This window comes from Topomyia yanbarensis, chromosome 3 (assembly GCF_030247195.1).
Source record: "Topomyia yanbarensis strain Yona2022 chromosome 3, ASM3024719v1, whole genome shotgun sequence".
NCBI lineage: Eukaryota > Metazoa > Arthropoda > Insecta > Diptera > Culicidae > Topomyia > Topomyia yanbarensis.
The window spans coordinates 74,119,066-74,133,325 of record NC_080672.1 but is presented as its reverse complement, the minus strand read 5'-3'; the positions used below and the strand labels follow the sequence as shown (position 1 = coordinate 74,133,325).

General features: G+C 39.9%; 2 protein-coding genes and 1 long non-coding RNA gene across 24 annotated transcripts in view; 2 read left to right on the top strand and 1 right to left on the bottom strand.

Moving 5' to 3' along the window:
• Positions 1 to 2,843, top strand: part of LOC131690434 (patronin-like) — a 49,201-nt gene extending 46,358 nt beyond the window's left edge. For all 21 annotated transcript variants that reach the window (XM_058976198.1, XM_058976200.1, XM_058976196.1 and 18 more), the window contains one exon: positions 1,798 to 2,843. In XM_058976198.1, coding sequence (XP_058832181.1) covers positions 1,798 to 1,942 — 145 coding nt within the window. In that variant the 3' untranslated portion in view covers positions 1,943 to 2,843. The remainder of the gene's footprint in view (positions 1 to 1,797) is intronic.
• Positions 2,844 to 7,674: 4,831 nt separating this feature from the next.
• Positions 7,675 to 10,258, top strand: LOC131690451 (uncharacterized). The gene is made up of 3 exons (XR_009305582.1): positions 7,675 to 7,992; positions 8,060 to 8,183; positions 8,610 to 10,258. It is a non-coding gene; the product is annotated as an uncharacterized LOC131690451 (long non-coding RNA).
• Positions 10,259 to 10,307: 49 nt separating this feature from the next.
• LOC131690441 (mitoguardin-like) lies at positions 10,308 to 13,463 on the bottom strand. 2 transcript variants are annotated; one of them, XM_058976213.1, is made up of 5 exons: positions 13,329 to 13,463; positions 12,904 to 13,164; positions 12,208 to 12,846; positions 11,253 to 11,459; positions 10,308 to 11,193 (listed from the first exon to the last, which is right to left on the bottom strand). In XM_058976213.1, the coding sequence occupies exons 2-5, from the start codon at positions 12,949 to 12,951 to the stop codon at positions 10,576 to 10,578; spliced, it is 1,512 nt and encodes a 503-aa protein (XP_058832196.1). In that variant the 5' UTR covers positions 12,952 to 13,164; positions 13,329 to 13,463; the 3' UTR covers positions 10,308 to 10,575. The 2 variants fall into 2 exon arrangements, with proteins under 2 accessions (XP_058832196.1, XP_058832197.1); XM_058976214.1 differs by having other exon boundaries at positions 12,904 to 13,150; positions 13,329 to 13,439.
• Positions 13,464 to 14,260: the final 797 nt, after the last annotated feature.

Genomic DNA, 14,260 nt, shown 5'->3' with positions numbered 1-14,260 from the left:
AGAAAAGGTGAGATATTGTCGGATGAGACAATAGGCATCGAGGAAGCCTCGCTACCAGCGAAGGAATACACGAAATACAAGGATACTACTCAGAGCGGACTTGTTGGTTAAGTGGCAGCAAGTGTGGGACAACGTGGAGAAAGGAAGGTGGAACTACCGATTCATCCCAAATGTGTCGGTGTGGGTGTATGGAGAGATGAAATTCCATTAGACGCAATTTTTGTCCAGGCACGGATGCTTACCGAAGTACTTGCTTTGTTTTGCCCCTTTGCCCGGCGTGTGTGAACGCGAAAGATACGCCGGAATACGTGGTTTTCGAATGCCCTAGGTTCGAAGAACATGCACAGCGTCGACAATATCGTCGAAGAAATTGGATGAACATAGTGGACATATCTGGGATGCGGTGAACAGAATACTGGCGAGTATACTTTCCGACGAGCTGCAGAGGAAATGGCGAAGGGACCAACAAAGCAGCGCCACTGACTAGGAAGCAGTCGTGAACCAACAAATCGGGTTCAGATAAAATACCGCCGCAGGGAAATAGTCGAAGTAGACTAGTTCCACCGCAGAGGGTCGTTGTGGTGCCAGCTAACCGGAATCGCTGGATAGAGTTCCACCCGCAATCGCTCGACTGGCCCGTTGATCGGGACGGAGCGGGGAGATGAATAGGTTACGAAAACAAGCATCGATATCGGGATAAATCCACCACCAAGAAATTCACAGTGCTTAGATTCTAATTGGCTTGGGAGCTAATTGATTGGTTCTCGGAATAGACATCGGTACCGAGAGAAACCGGCGGATAATATCCAAGTAGGTTTTGATAAAGTTGATAGATAAATGGCTCAAGAAAGTGGGTATCGGTGTTGGGAGAAATTCCTCCGTCGGGGAACTCTCAGTCGGAGTAGAGTGAGTTCATCACGGGAGACTATCCGAGTAGATCGTGATCAGGCTGGGAGCAGAATGACTCACGAAAATGGGAACTAAATGTCTCGGGAATTCATCAGCTAAGCGGCTCACTGAGACGAGAACTAAATTGCGACGTAATTAGGTGGAAGCAAAAAGCAAGAGAAGAGTCGAGAGCTAGATGGCTCAAAGATCTAGCCATTTTATGGATCAAGCGAGATAGCTAACAGCGGAAAACTCGTGAGCAAATGAAAGAGGTGCGGCGAAAGAACATCATATTCCATTATGTATGGGTGCAAAGTGTACTAAGAATGTAACAGACATTTCCACAATTATATTGAATATAACCAGCTATGGAATCATAGTTTGGAGAAATGAGAAAGTCATAATTGCACCGCTAGGTGAATTAAACAGTTTTTTTTAACTAAGGCTTAGCGATCTGAAATTATTTTAAAGCTACATTCATAGATACTTTTCTTAAGACTAGAAGCGCAGTTAGAAAAATTTAACAAGAAAAATTATTCAATAGAATTTTGTAAAAATTGTTGGCAACAGTTTTGTTAATTTACATTCCAATCGGATATGCATTTATAATTTTCATTTCCTAATGTCGGTCCATACGGGTACAAAGGCGATGGTAAAAACGATCGCATGGTAGGGCTCTGTTGCGTATCGGTACCACACCGAGTTACTAGAGGCAAAGTATTTTTTTTTCTTTACTTGTTATTATTAACCCTGTAGGTATATATCGAGACCTTGCGTTAAATTTTCTATATAATTTTAAATGTGTTTTAAATTTATTTTATATTTGTAAAATCTCATGTGGGAAAAGCCCCCGAAACTGCATTCTCGAATTTTTCTTTACAACTACCGTTTCTGTTCCCTCCTCACCAGATACAACTCCGGCGGCAAATGCTTCGCACAAGTGCACACCAAGCACCTGACTGTGACGATCGACGCTTTCACGATACACAACTCACTGTGGCAAGGTAAGAAGGCGAATCTGCCGAGCAAAAAGGATATGGCGCTAGTGATTTGAGGCGGCAACCGGTGACGATAGTCAGCGCCAACTGCGAATGGTGGTAACGATAACAGTTATAACAGTGCGTGAAACTAACCGCTAACTCCTCGTCTACTCCTCCTCTCCTGCGTTGCCGGCAAGGTAGGTGGATTCAATGTGTTCCTTCGGGGAACCACCTCGCGCACAGGATAAGCCGAAATGTTTTGGATTTGGACTGTAGTTACGCAATACAACTACGATTGATCGTTACGATTATGTACACTGTGTCAAAGCTAACAAGTTGCTAGCAACAACCATCAGGAAAGGGATAGTATTTTCGCTTAGTGTTGTTTTGTCGCGTTTTATTTGAGAACAACTAAAACGAATTGAGTAGATATTGTAGGTCCTGCACAAACCCAGGAGCAACAAGTAAAACCGGAAAGTAAGAATAAAATGCTCGCTTTGCAATATGCGATTTGATATTTCACGCTGGCGGCAACAGGATTAAATGCCCTTTGAAAGTCTTGTCTATATTTATTTAACACAAATTGTTACGACCCCAATCGCGTATCTTACCGCGTATTTTTCACATTGATTAAACACATGTTTATTTGTAAAAAAAATAGTTTCTTTCGAATCCCTTCGAATGTAGTACCAAACTCCAAACAATTTATGCATGCTTATTCAGAAATCCGATAGACAACTGTAAATAGTTATAAATATAAATTAGTTAGTGCTCTCTTCCTTGAGTTTATACAGTGAAAATCTAGGTCAAGCCTATTAAAAACACACTTCTAAAAATTTTATAAAATATTGACAGAATAAAAGAACCATTTGATCGTTATCCGTTGCAAACAGGACGGGAAATATATGTTTCCAGGTCTTCAACAACATTTTCCGGTTTTAGAATAAATAATGCCTTGAACTTATCCCCTCCTGATTCTGGTCCAGGTTGTTTGTCCTTTTCCTCCAAAAGATACCCATCGGAAGCCAACTAATTATTACCTTAACACAGTACTGAAAAATAATGAATAAAACTAACTAGTAAAATGAAATAGTGATAGAGTTAAGAATTAATTTATTTAACCCCTATTCATTCTTAAACGTGTATTTTATTTTTCTGTTGTACTCGTTTACACTATTGAATATTTGTGGTCCGCGTCTAGCCCCTCATAGCGACGATATGAACACAATATAAAAAATCCAACTGACTAATTTATTAACTGGCCAGATAGCACATGCGTATTGTTTTAATTGAAATAGAATAGTAGAATATGAAGTTGTATACATGAAAGTCCAATAATTGTGTAATGTGTAAACTCCAAAATCTTTAAAATAAAGACTTCACCTAAAGGTGATTGCGCCGCTAATGAATTCCCCGTATTCCACGTTGGTGGAATTTTATTAGAGTTTATGTTCTCGAATCGCCCTTCTACGTTTTTCTCCAGTTTCAATAATATTTGCAATGTACGAACAACCAGGACACACTACACGCCTCTAATCATTAATTTTAATTGTAAATTAATACTGAGTTGTCAGTTTCTTTTGAATGAACGAACAGTTGGGTTATGCAAATCGTGTAAACAAAAAAGTTATTGAATAACTCTTTAGGGCCGTATGCCGAGCATAAAAACTGAATAATTTAAAACAAAGTATCTGACTTCTAACGATTTATGTTATTAATGATTTACTGCTAAATTATACTTAATTTACTAGGAATGATTAAAACCAATTATTTTGTACATCCTTACTAGGAAAACAAAACCAACAATAAAAAAAACAAGTTAATGAACGAAAACCAATTTTATTTAAGAATTTAAAATATAACCGTTTTTATTAACAAAAATTTAAATGTTCTCTGAGATTATCCGAACTTCCCAGAAATAGAATTATTTGTGCGAACAAACGTAAAGTGTTTTTGGCAAGCGAATTGCATAGCAACCACGAGGATGACACGAAGTCATTCTATCGTAACCATTATTGAAGGAGCTCTTGGCAAAAAGGAGCGTTATCTTTGTAATGTAAAGAAGCAACGACTTCTTCAAATTTATAATATATTTGGATCATTAGATTCATTGCTTGTAATTGAAAATCGAAATAGTGAACTACCCTAGGCTTCGGTGATGAGACTAAGACTAAGACTCGATTGGTGGATGGGAGTGTGAGATCCAAGCAAGGGCTGGTTTTTTAATCTTCGAATTTCATGATTATTAATCATCAGATCGAGTGTCTTGGCGGACGGCTGGTATGGATATTTCCACTTCCGTCCGGGAGAATGACGTGTTGGTTCAGCTGGCCGAGGATTCATTTGGGGCCGTATTCTCACAGTCACGTCATCCAGCGACTAGAAGAAATTCCTTCTAGTCACTAGGCGACGTGACTGTGAGAATAGGGCCCTTGATCTTGGGTACGATGATCGATTCATGAGGGGAGGAGATCAATGGACTGCCGTCTATAAGAGATGATCAGACTTTAGGTGGGTGTGATTCATTTTTATTCTTCTTTACATTTGTAAAAATTTATTCATCTAACACTTAATGTCGTAATGAAATTTCCTAAAACTAGTGTGATTTAATGCATCTTTGAAATCCTGATGCGGTGAGGATAAAATCAAATAGTTCGGAGAACTCGTTGATCCTCTGAACCATTGCCGATTGCGATTGCAGGACTGTTGGTAGCATAGTCAGTTGGTCTCATTTCAGGAGAAAGCATATTCACACTTTTTCTTGTTCACGACGAATGCGAGGCGAAGAGTACGATATGGCGCATAGAGGTGCATTTGTGCTAGTAGCTCAGGAACATCGTATTCATCCAGCAGTATTTTGATCACAAAGACTGTATGCGATTTCATTCTTCTTTTATCAAGGGAGTGCAGGCCCAACATACAAAAGCAATCTTCATACGGCGACACTGCCCATAAACGCATAAGACTCACATGTGGATTTTTGTCGAAAATGAGTTATCCATTGGATTGTATTCTGTATGACCACTGAATCACACTGCACAAATAAGATTACCGGGTTTGTTCAGAAAATATAAAAAAATACCAAAACATGGTTGTCCCATCCATTTGGCTCAATGGATGGGACGATCTTGAACAGCGTTTTTCTCGACTTGGTGTTTTTCAACATGGGAATCTTATGCTGTTATGGGCAGGACAGGTTTTGCGGATCACTCCATGGCAAAAAAAGCAGTACGTACCTGACAAACCATCTCTGAATGCCTTCGATCCTATTGATCCAAACAGCATGGTAAGGATTTCAAACGATATTGCCAAATTCTAGCATCGAACGTACTAATGCACAATAAAGAGCTTTAATACACAAAGAATCACGAAATTCGCTGGATATCTTAAACATGCATCCCAGTTGTCGATTGTAGCAGAGAAGTGACGATAGTAAGTTAGTTTGTAATCTAGTATTACTCCGAAATCTTTAATGTAGTCAACACGATGTATCTGATTCCAGAAATATTATAATAGTGCGACGAAAGCTGACGACACTGCATTTGGAAATACACAAAACCATCATATTCCACACACACACATCAGTCGTTGAGAATATCAGTACCAAGCAGAATTAGATAATATAGGTCATCAGTGACAAATGGTTTGCCACCAGGATTTAACATAACGACAACGTCATGAATAAATAGCGAGTGTACTACCTTGAAGAACTCCAGAACTATTCGAAAACAATCAAACTGAGTGCCAATACAAACAGCAACTTGAGAGCTTGAAAGAACACGCTAATCGTGTATAAAGAGTCTGGCCTCTCTTAGATAGCTCTACGAATAAGTCTCTCTCCTGTTAAGTCTTCACACCTTCCCTAAGGCGAACAAACCTTACTTAAACCTATATGGGTTTGTTAACGTTTTCAATGTACGTTCCAATCACAATATTTCATATACAAACTGCATTTCGCTCCTGAGTGCCACGTCTACATATACTACTAAGTGTCCAAAGTGGATTGGCGAAACGGAGACAAATAACAACACCTCTACTGTCTTATACTGCATAATTTTACTGATCAGTCTCTTTTTTTACTTCTGTTTTACCGGATAGATTACTGAAGACTATGACATTTTGATTTTTGTCAATGTTTTGTGACGTGACCGACAAATCTCAACTCTGCATATTGCATAGGCTTGCTGAGCCGAACCAATTTTCTATTTCATTGATTCTCATAAGCTTAATCAGAACTCCCTTTCTTGCAAGACATCACGCAAGACAGGGCCCTTTCTTGCGGGACATCACGCAAGACAGGGGGTTTGTTCAGAAACACAAACAGTCGGCCTTATTCTGCGCGGCGTATGACGTGAGAGTACCTGCTAAGCCAAACTAAATATTTCGATTTCATTTGTTCTCATCAGCTTAAAATGAGCTTGGATTGAAATTGGAGATTGGATGAAATTGAAAAAGCTCAATGAAAAGGCCGAATGATAGATGTATTTTTCCAGCTGTCGTGCTTTTTCCGAAAAAAAATAGTACAATTAAACTATCATTCAGTGGTGAAGTTAAAGAAAAATAAAAATAATCATAGTTGAGATGTGAAGCCATCAGCCGTTGTCCTCGCCTTGGTTGCAGCAGCAGGTTCTGCCTTCGCATCAAATACCTACCAACAATCAATACATGGACATTACCGGTCGGAGAAATTGAACATTAGCCACCGGGTATTCACAAATATGTGGAGCAGCATTTGCATGTAGTGAGATCGTTTTATTATATCATTACTTTCCATATTGTCATATTTTAGCTACACTAAATACACGCCAGAACCACCACCCCAAAACCACACCCCATTTTCTTCCCTACTAACAAAATTTAATATCCGTCATACCTAAGGAGATTGCGTGGGTTCCCCGTATCTTCTTAGGTAGGTATTCAATTAACATTTCCTTCCCTCTAGCGATCGTTAGGCCTGGTGTGCGTCAATCCGGTGCTAGCTTAGCCATGTCACTAATTTAGTGTCGGGTTCTGTGAGACGAAGTCGAACGGAATAAATTCCTATGTTTAAAAAAGCCGAGCAAAAGACAAGTTCACAAGTTTGCGTGCAAGATCAAAGGCGTACAAATTCAAAGAATTGCTCATGTTTGAAAGAAGGAATAAATCCCTACGTTCGAGTAAACTGTTGTCTTTTCAATAAAGCTATATTTGACACTTGCCATTATATTTCCGTCTTAATACCCCGGTATTTTGACTTCGACGCGTACTCCATATTCAAAAAAAAATCTTCGGCCGAAGAGAATGCCGCCTGCATTGACGAAATTGCTTATTGAATATGGTTGTTGCCCACACTACAAGCACCTAGTTTTGCTCGGGTACCGTGTAGGTTTCCAAAGACAAGACGTGACAATCGGTTTCTTATTTTTCTTTCGACATTCTTCTTTTCGCACATCTCCACCCTGGCGAAATCTTCCAAACAGTGTTGCTATTTTTATTAATGAAAATGGAGTCTTGTTAATTTAATTTATGCCGGCAATATTTTGTATCTTGAATCCACTATATTGATGAAGGGCAACGTTTTTCCATGTCATGGGTGTTTAGTAAGGTTTAATGAAGCCATTTTCTGAAAATTTTTAGATTATAGTGTGGTTTCTTATTTTTTTATTTTTGTTAAAGTTAATCAACCAAGTATACGGTAAATGCATTATAATTTCTGTTCAATTTAGTCATTTTTATTTGTTTAACGATAATTTTATTTGTTAAAAATAATGACAATCTTTTCCTATAAATATAGCAACACTGCTAAACATCATTTCGCTATCCCTGCAGTAACATTGCGTACAGTGCAAAAAGTCAGAATCCAATCATGAGTTGGACTGGACTATTCTGACGTAAAATTGGAAAAAAACAGCTCCCTTGTTGTCACGGTTGTCACCTTGGCCTTAGATTTCCATGGAAATAGCAAAAAATAAATGACAGGAGGCGAAGCTGAAAAGTTTGACCTTTTTTCACTCTGAAGAAATAATTCATTTGAACAAGAAGTCAATTTGATTTAGGGAAGTTTAATATTTATAAATTAATAAAAGTAGCAGTTAGTATTTTTGCAACAGTTTTCGTAGTGAAATAATTCACTTTCATTGTACCGGTACGTATATGTACTGATCGGGAATAGGGTAATCCAATAGAAACTGAAATTGGAGTTCCGTTCTCAGCACACAGCTACACTGAATCTGTCCAGCTTCTCCCGTAGGTGAGCACTGTCCCGCTGTTTGCTACCAGGAAGTAGCCTTCTTTGGTCCTTGCTCAGGTGAGCACTGGCCTGTTGTTTGGTACCAGGTAGTAGTCGACATTTTTAGTCCTTTTTCCTTTTTTCACACTTTTGCTCCTTTTTCCTCAGGTGAGCACTGTCCCGCTGTTTGCTATCAGGAAGTAGCCTACATTTTGGTCCTTCTAATTGCCAGTTTATATGGGGCCTTATTCTGCGCGGCGTGTGACGTGAGGTGACTAAACTCACCTCACTTTACGTGACTTTTTTCACCCGATGCTAATAGTCGACTCGAGTGAAGTGAGATTCCCCATTGCGGTTAAACGGGCGTTTCACATCACCCGAAGTGACTTCAGAATTGGGTGAAAAAAAGTCACGTAAAGTGAGGTGAGTTTAGTCACCTCACATCACACGCAGCGCAGAATAGGGCCGATGGAAGCACAAGTACGTCGCTCTAGTAGGAAAAACCAAGGTGCAATTACAAAGCGGTTAGGTAGTTTTATAGTTGAAATACCGATACACAGCAACATGATACGCACTCCACCCAACCAACTGAATTCAAATGTCCAAGACGGGGAAACAGGTGCAAATAATCAGGACAGAGAATGAATCTGTCGTACCTCGAAAAGAGGCACGAAATCTGGATTGTAGTCAACTAAAAATCGATCATCGCGAAGCAGCATAACTGACAGCCAAAGCAAGCTTTTAGATCTAGAGGAGAAAACCGAGGAGGCGGAACTGCGTGCTTCTACTGAACGAGGCAGGATTGTAACCGAATTGCAGATTCAGCATGACCTGGCATCGACGACAGCACAAAGGAAAGCTGCGAGAAAAGTTGAGATGCTGTCTAGATCGAGTACTTCGAGTAGATCGAGTGCGTACACTAATGCGTCCAAGCGTGTTGAGAAGTGGCTTGCTGAGTCAGGAAAGATACCTAAGGCCACACAACGAATATGAAGAATCATCCCACCGGATGGATCCTGCGTTTTCACGAGGAACCGAAGGACCTGGGGTGAACGACATTTTGTCTCAGGCGTTGCAGAGTCGAAATATGAACGGACGATTTTCGAAAACGAATTTAAAACGTAAACTAAGGAGTATAAGCTAACTGATCACGATAACCTGAGACGGTTGAATAAAGCGCTGCAAGGTAAAGCGCGCAGGACTAGAATCACTGCTTGTATCCCCTGAGAATGTGCAGCATATTATACGAATGTTGCAGTCAAATTTCGGACGCACCGAATGGGTGGTGGCAAATAGATTGGAAGCGATAAGAAACCTGGAGATCGTAAAAGAAAGTAACTTCGAATCTTTCCGTGCCTTTTATAATTGCGGTTATTGGGTTGCGATTGCCAACGCGAAGGCGGATAACTACCTGATGGCTATCCGAACTCATCTCTCACCTGGCTAATAAACTGCCTTGCCTGTGTGCAAAATGTGCGGGCACGGTCTAGTATTGTGCCTTTTCAGCGGCAATACATATCAAAAATGTTTCGGGTTAATGTTTATCAGGCCAGTCTTGTGGTGCTCAGGTTGTGAGTTCGATGATCATTGGGTTGGATAAGAAGATGAGCAATTCGCTTTCATTTCTGCCTTTTACTGATGCCCGGAAAAACATCGATGCACAGAAAAACATCGCATTAGATAACGGAATAGAGAAATTGATTAGGTCTAACGAACAGAATTTGAAGAGCCGAAGTGTTGGAAATCAAATTAACTCGAAGAAAATCGTCGCATGCCCGAGTCCTGAGGAAGTCCCTTAATATTTATTTTTTATAGCTTAAATATATGAAAAACCCACGGCTCCTTTAAGCTAACTCGTTGAGCCGTGTCAAATGAATGAAATAAATCCAAAGCTCGTTGAATGTGAGCATCAATATCTAAGAATCAAGTCGAGCTACTGATCATAGAAGACGACTGTACGAAACTGCATGTGAGTATCAAAACTGATTGCGGTTCATTTAATCGCAGTCGCACTGAACAAGCATTCCTAAAATCTATCGTAAATCGAGGTTAAGACCAAAGTTATAACATTATAATCTACCACTTTTAACACTTTACTTTTCTTTCAAGTCAGTGTGAAAGATTATGAACTCTTCCGAGTTAATCCACATTTGTTCACCCTTTTACTACGCTAACATAAGTTGATGGGCTGTGATAATAAGAAACAACACCTATCTCTTTTAAAGAATACAATTGGTCTTCCCATTTGAGCCCGTTTCTCTTAATAGCTCGTTACTACATAAATTGTTAAACCGTACAACTACCCTATGACTAAAGTCTCATTTTTTTGTTTCTTACTAACGCTTAGAAAATAATCTAGGCATGACATATCCGTTAAATTGAATAATTTAAGTCTATTCTGTAGGAAATGTTAAAATCATGATAGTCAACTTGTGATAAAACGAATGGTCCAATAAACTACCAATAACCAACAAAAATACAAAGCAGCCAATATTGTAATTATTGATTGAACTTAACACCTATATTGTTCACCCTCATTCTCATATTCGTAAGGATGTCCTCTGATAGTTCTTCTACCGTAGTGTAACGACACTTGTTGAAGTTATAAATGTCCACCATGAAACTAACCATTTGTTCCTTAAAGTATTTGCACACCTCCTTCAGATCTTCATCGGGACCAAAAAACCCCCAGACCATGAGAGGAGACAGTTGCTCAGTTATGCAGTAAAAATGAGACATGAAGCCATTTGGAAACTTGAGCATACGCTTCTTAGCCTTCAGGACCGACCAGACAGCCGTGGTCAGAGCCGTTTCCTTAAATCCATTCGAGAGGAACCGATTATTGACGACTGCTAAGACACTATTTGGAGGTGAATCGAGATCCCTGAAGGCATCCAAAATAATGAAATCCAGAACCACATCGTAGAAGGTCATGGCTTTTACATTCCGGGATTCTAGCTCGCGCTCGATATCTGGCCAATTGTCCATGTTTTGAAGGAATTCCAGCATAGATTCGTATGCCACGAGAAAGTCTTTAGGATCTTTATCTCCCAGACAGAGCAAATCGGTTAATATCTGTCGACCGGTATCCGCAACCCAGCGGGTGTTCTTGGGATCCTAAAAACAATTTTTTTTGCTAATTTATTCGAGGTTTAGAGCTGTATAGTGCGCTGTACCTTGAACAACAGTTGAAATGCCAACCGAATGCAGTGCAGCTTCGCATAGTACTCAGCGTCCGAATTGCAGCCGACCATGTCGGTACGTACGGTTCGACACGGAATAGGTTGATCGTCTAGTAGTTCCAGTGCGCTGTGATACAGAGGAAAGTTCTCCACGTCGGAGAAGATTTCGCCATAGTCTTCAAATTCACGTAGATCGGCGACCTGTGGAAGGAAAAATTTTCTTTGAGATCTACTGCATAGGAATCAATAAAACATTAGATAACGTAACTATAATTATACGATATGCGGCATTCATCGTCGCAAAGTTTACATGACCTAATTTTATGAAAAATTACATTAGAAATGAATGGATAAACTAGACATTTAAAAATGGGTAATTTTCGTCCTTGAATGGGTACTAGTTTAATTCTACATTACGTTGTGTTTTTGAAGATTATGACAGCATAATCGACTGGCAGTCGTAATCGATCGAACATCATTCCTTCGAAAAGTCTAATAGCTAAAAACATCCAGATAAGTTAATTTTGGAACAAATATACCTGAATTACGATGAGGTCAGTAACAGCTCCTTGATACTACTTCCCGTCTCGAACCTGGACGTTCAATTTTGATAGACCTGACCGATCATTCTTAGCGACTATGGTAATTACAGGGCTAGTACACAATCAAACTCTAATAATCACTTTTAGTTGAAAATTAGCAATGTGACTTACATACCAACAAATTCTATAGATATAACAATCCGAGTATATTTTGTAGCAGAATATTCAACGAGGTCTTTATTCATAGTCATTGTCGATTCCTAGTGCATATCATACATACATTAAACTATTCAAGCATTTAGCCATTCAGAATCGTGCCTCGACAGATATGCTACTTGCAAAATCGTTTTTTGGGTGAATTAGTAATTTGTTTGCTTCTGAGCCAATCTTAAACCGTCATAATTTACCTGATCTAGAGCGGAAGCAAAACTCTCGGCAGAATCAAAATTCGGATCCGAACTAGACCGATGTCCGTTGGTCAAACCGCCAGCGTGGGCAGTTTTATTCTCATCATCCCGAAACAACACCGACCGTTCATCCAGGAACAACAGCTCACCCTGTTCCTGCAGGTTGTATGCTGCGTCGAGTAAATTTTGCAACTCCCTGCAAAATTCCTCTTGATCGGCAGTAATTCGGTTTGGGATATCCACATCGTTCCGACCCATTAGAGCATCTTCCCAGTAGCTAATCACGGTCTCCAGTGCTTCCATTCCCATCACTCCCAGTTGCTGTGGAGTGAGTGGTGTTGTTCCTCCGATGATCTGACCAGTTCCTGTGCCGGCGCCAACCGCGACTAATGAACCGGAAGCCAGTGACATTTTGTCGGAGAAGCCATGAATGGAGCCACCGGGACTGTACGAACGACCGGAAGCTTTCGAACCTGCCAACGAAATGATATCATTTGGGCTGCGAACACTATTTCGAGCTTTCCTTCCGCCCAGTTTGCGAAGTCGTCGCTGTTGAGGCTTGGGAGTTCTGCGACGCCCTAGGTAGCTAGCAATTACTCCCAGCACGGCAACACCAGCGGTAACGGACACCACAATCACCTGGCACAATAAAATAAATGTTATTAACCATACGCATACATAGCCTTGCTTACTAACCTTTTGAGATGTTGTTAAATTAAATGGAAGCAACCGTGAAACACTCATTTCTCAAATGATAGCAAACACGACTCTCTCAGTAATGACCTTTCTAATGAAGTACAGTAAAACTTTCTCTTTCCTTCACAAACAGCTCGATAGATCGTACACAGAATAAGACAGCTGACCAGGAAATAGTTACCGAATCATCTCTATTGCCAAATCCCATCCATCCTTTGACTGGTTATGCTGGAACTATATTTGATTCCTGTCGACGAGAACCTGTCTCAGGAAACTTTCTAGGTTATTCTCATGTAACAGTAATGCTTTCAGGGCACAACACAGTATTTTCAATTGTTATCTCAAGTAACCACAGCATTTGCAAATTAATGAACACCAATCGTTTAATTTCTAGTTTTTGAAACCCGAAATTGAAATTAACTTACATTTCCATCAGTATCGCACTCAATTTTTATGTTACATGAACGACATGAACATATTCCACGCACAACACACGAAAAAGAGTCTGCTATGCAACGACGGCAACGAGCGCAACTATTATAATTTTAACGTGAATGCAAATGTGTGCGTGATTTGGAATGTTGTTTATTCAGCATCTTGTTATGTGATGACATTCGCATTAGTGTGCAACGAGGGATGATCCGTTTGGAATCACGTGCTATTTGACATTTTTTTCACCTGCATGTTCTGAAATGAAATCTCGCAAGTTTTTCAAAAGGGCCAAAATAAGCTGTGTATCAAGAACCCCGTACACGCAGAATTTTATTTATGCATCGACAGCATACTTTTCTATTCTCCTCTCGTTTCTTCTGATGTAAATTTTATGCACTGGACATATTCGGTCTATCTAAAGGCCCTAGTATAAAGGTACGCAAAGAGTGTGCAGAAAGTGAAGCCGAAAAAATACCTATCTACCTATCGAGCAAAATTAGAATCCAACATTGCTGCAGAGGTATCAGAAATGTATTCCAATTGTGCTCGATAGGTAGGCTTTTTTGACTTCACTCTTTGCGCAACTGTTCTCTATAGACTGTGGGTCTATCCACTCATTGAATGCATCCCTGTCAAAAAAATGCGGGGCGAACATGGTCAGGCGATTTAAAAAGTTTGACGTTTGACTCAACTCGCCTGTGCTAATTGCCCCTCGGAACAAATGCACTTTGCGAATGCGATTTAAAGGCAATTTCAATACTTAGACAAATTTTCTGGCGGCTGAAATGGACTTGGTTGTTTTTCGCGTTTTTCAAACATGGCGGTTCATGTTTGGCTTAAGCTTGAAATTGTTTTTTGAACAATTGGTGTGTTCTCCCTTGTACTTTGTTTGTCTAGTGCACTTCATTTAGCCAAAGAATGTGGG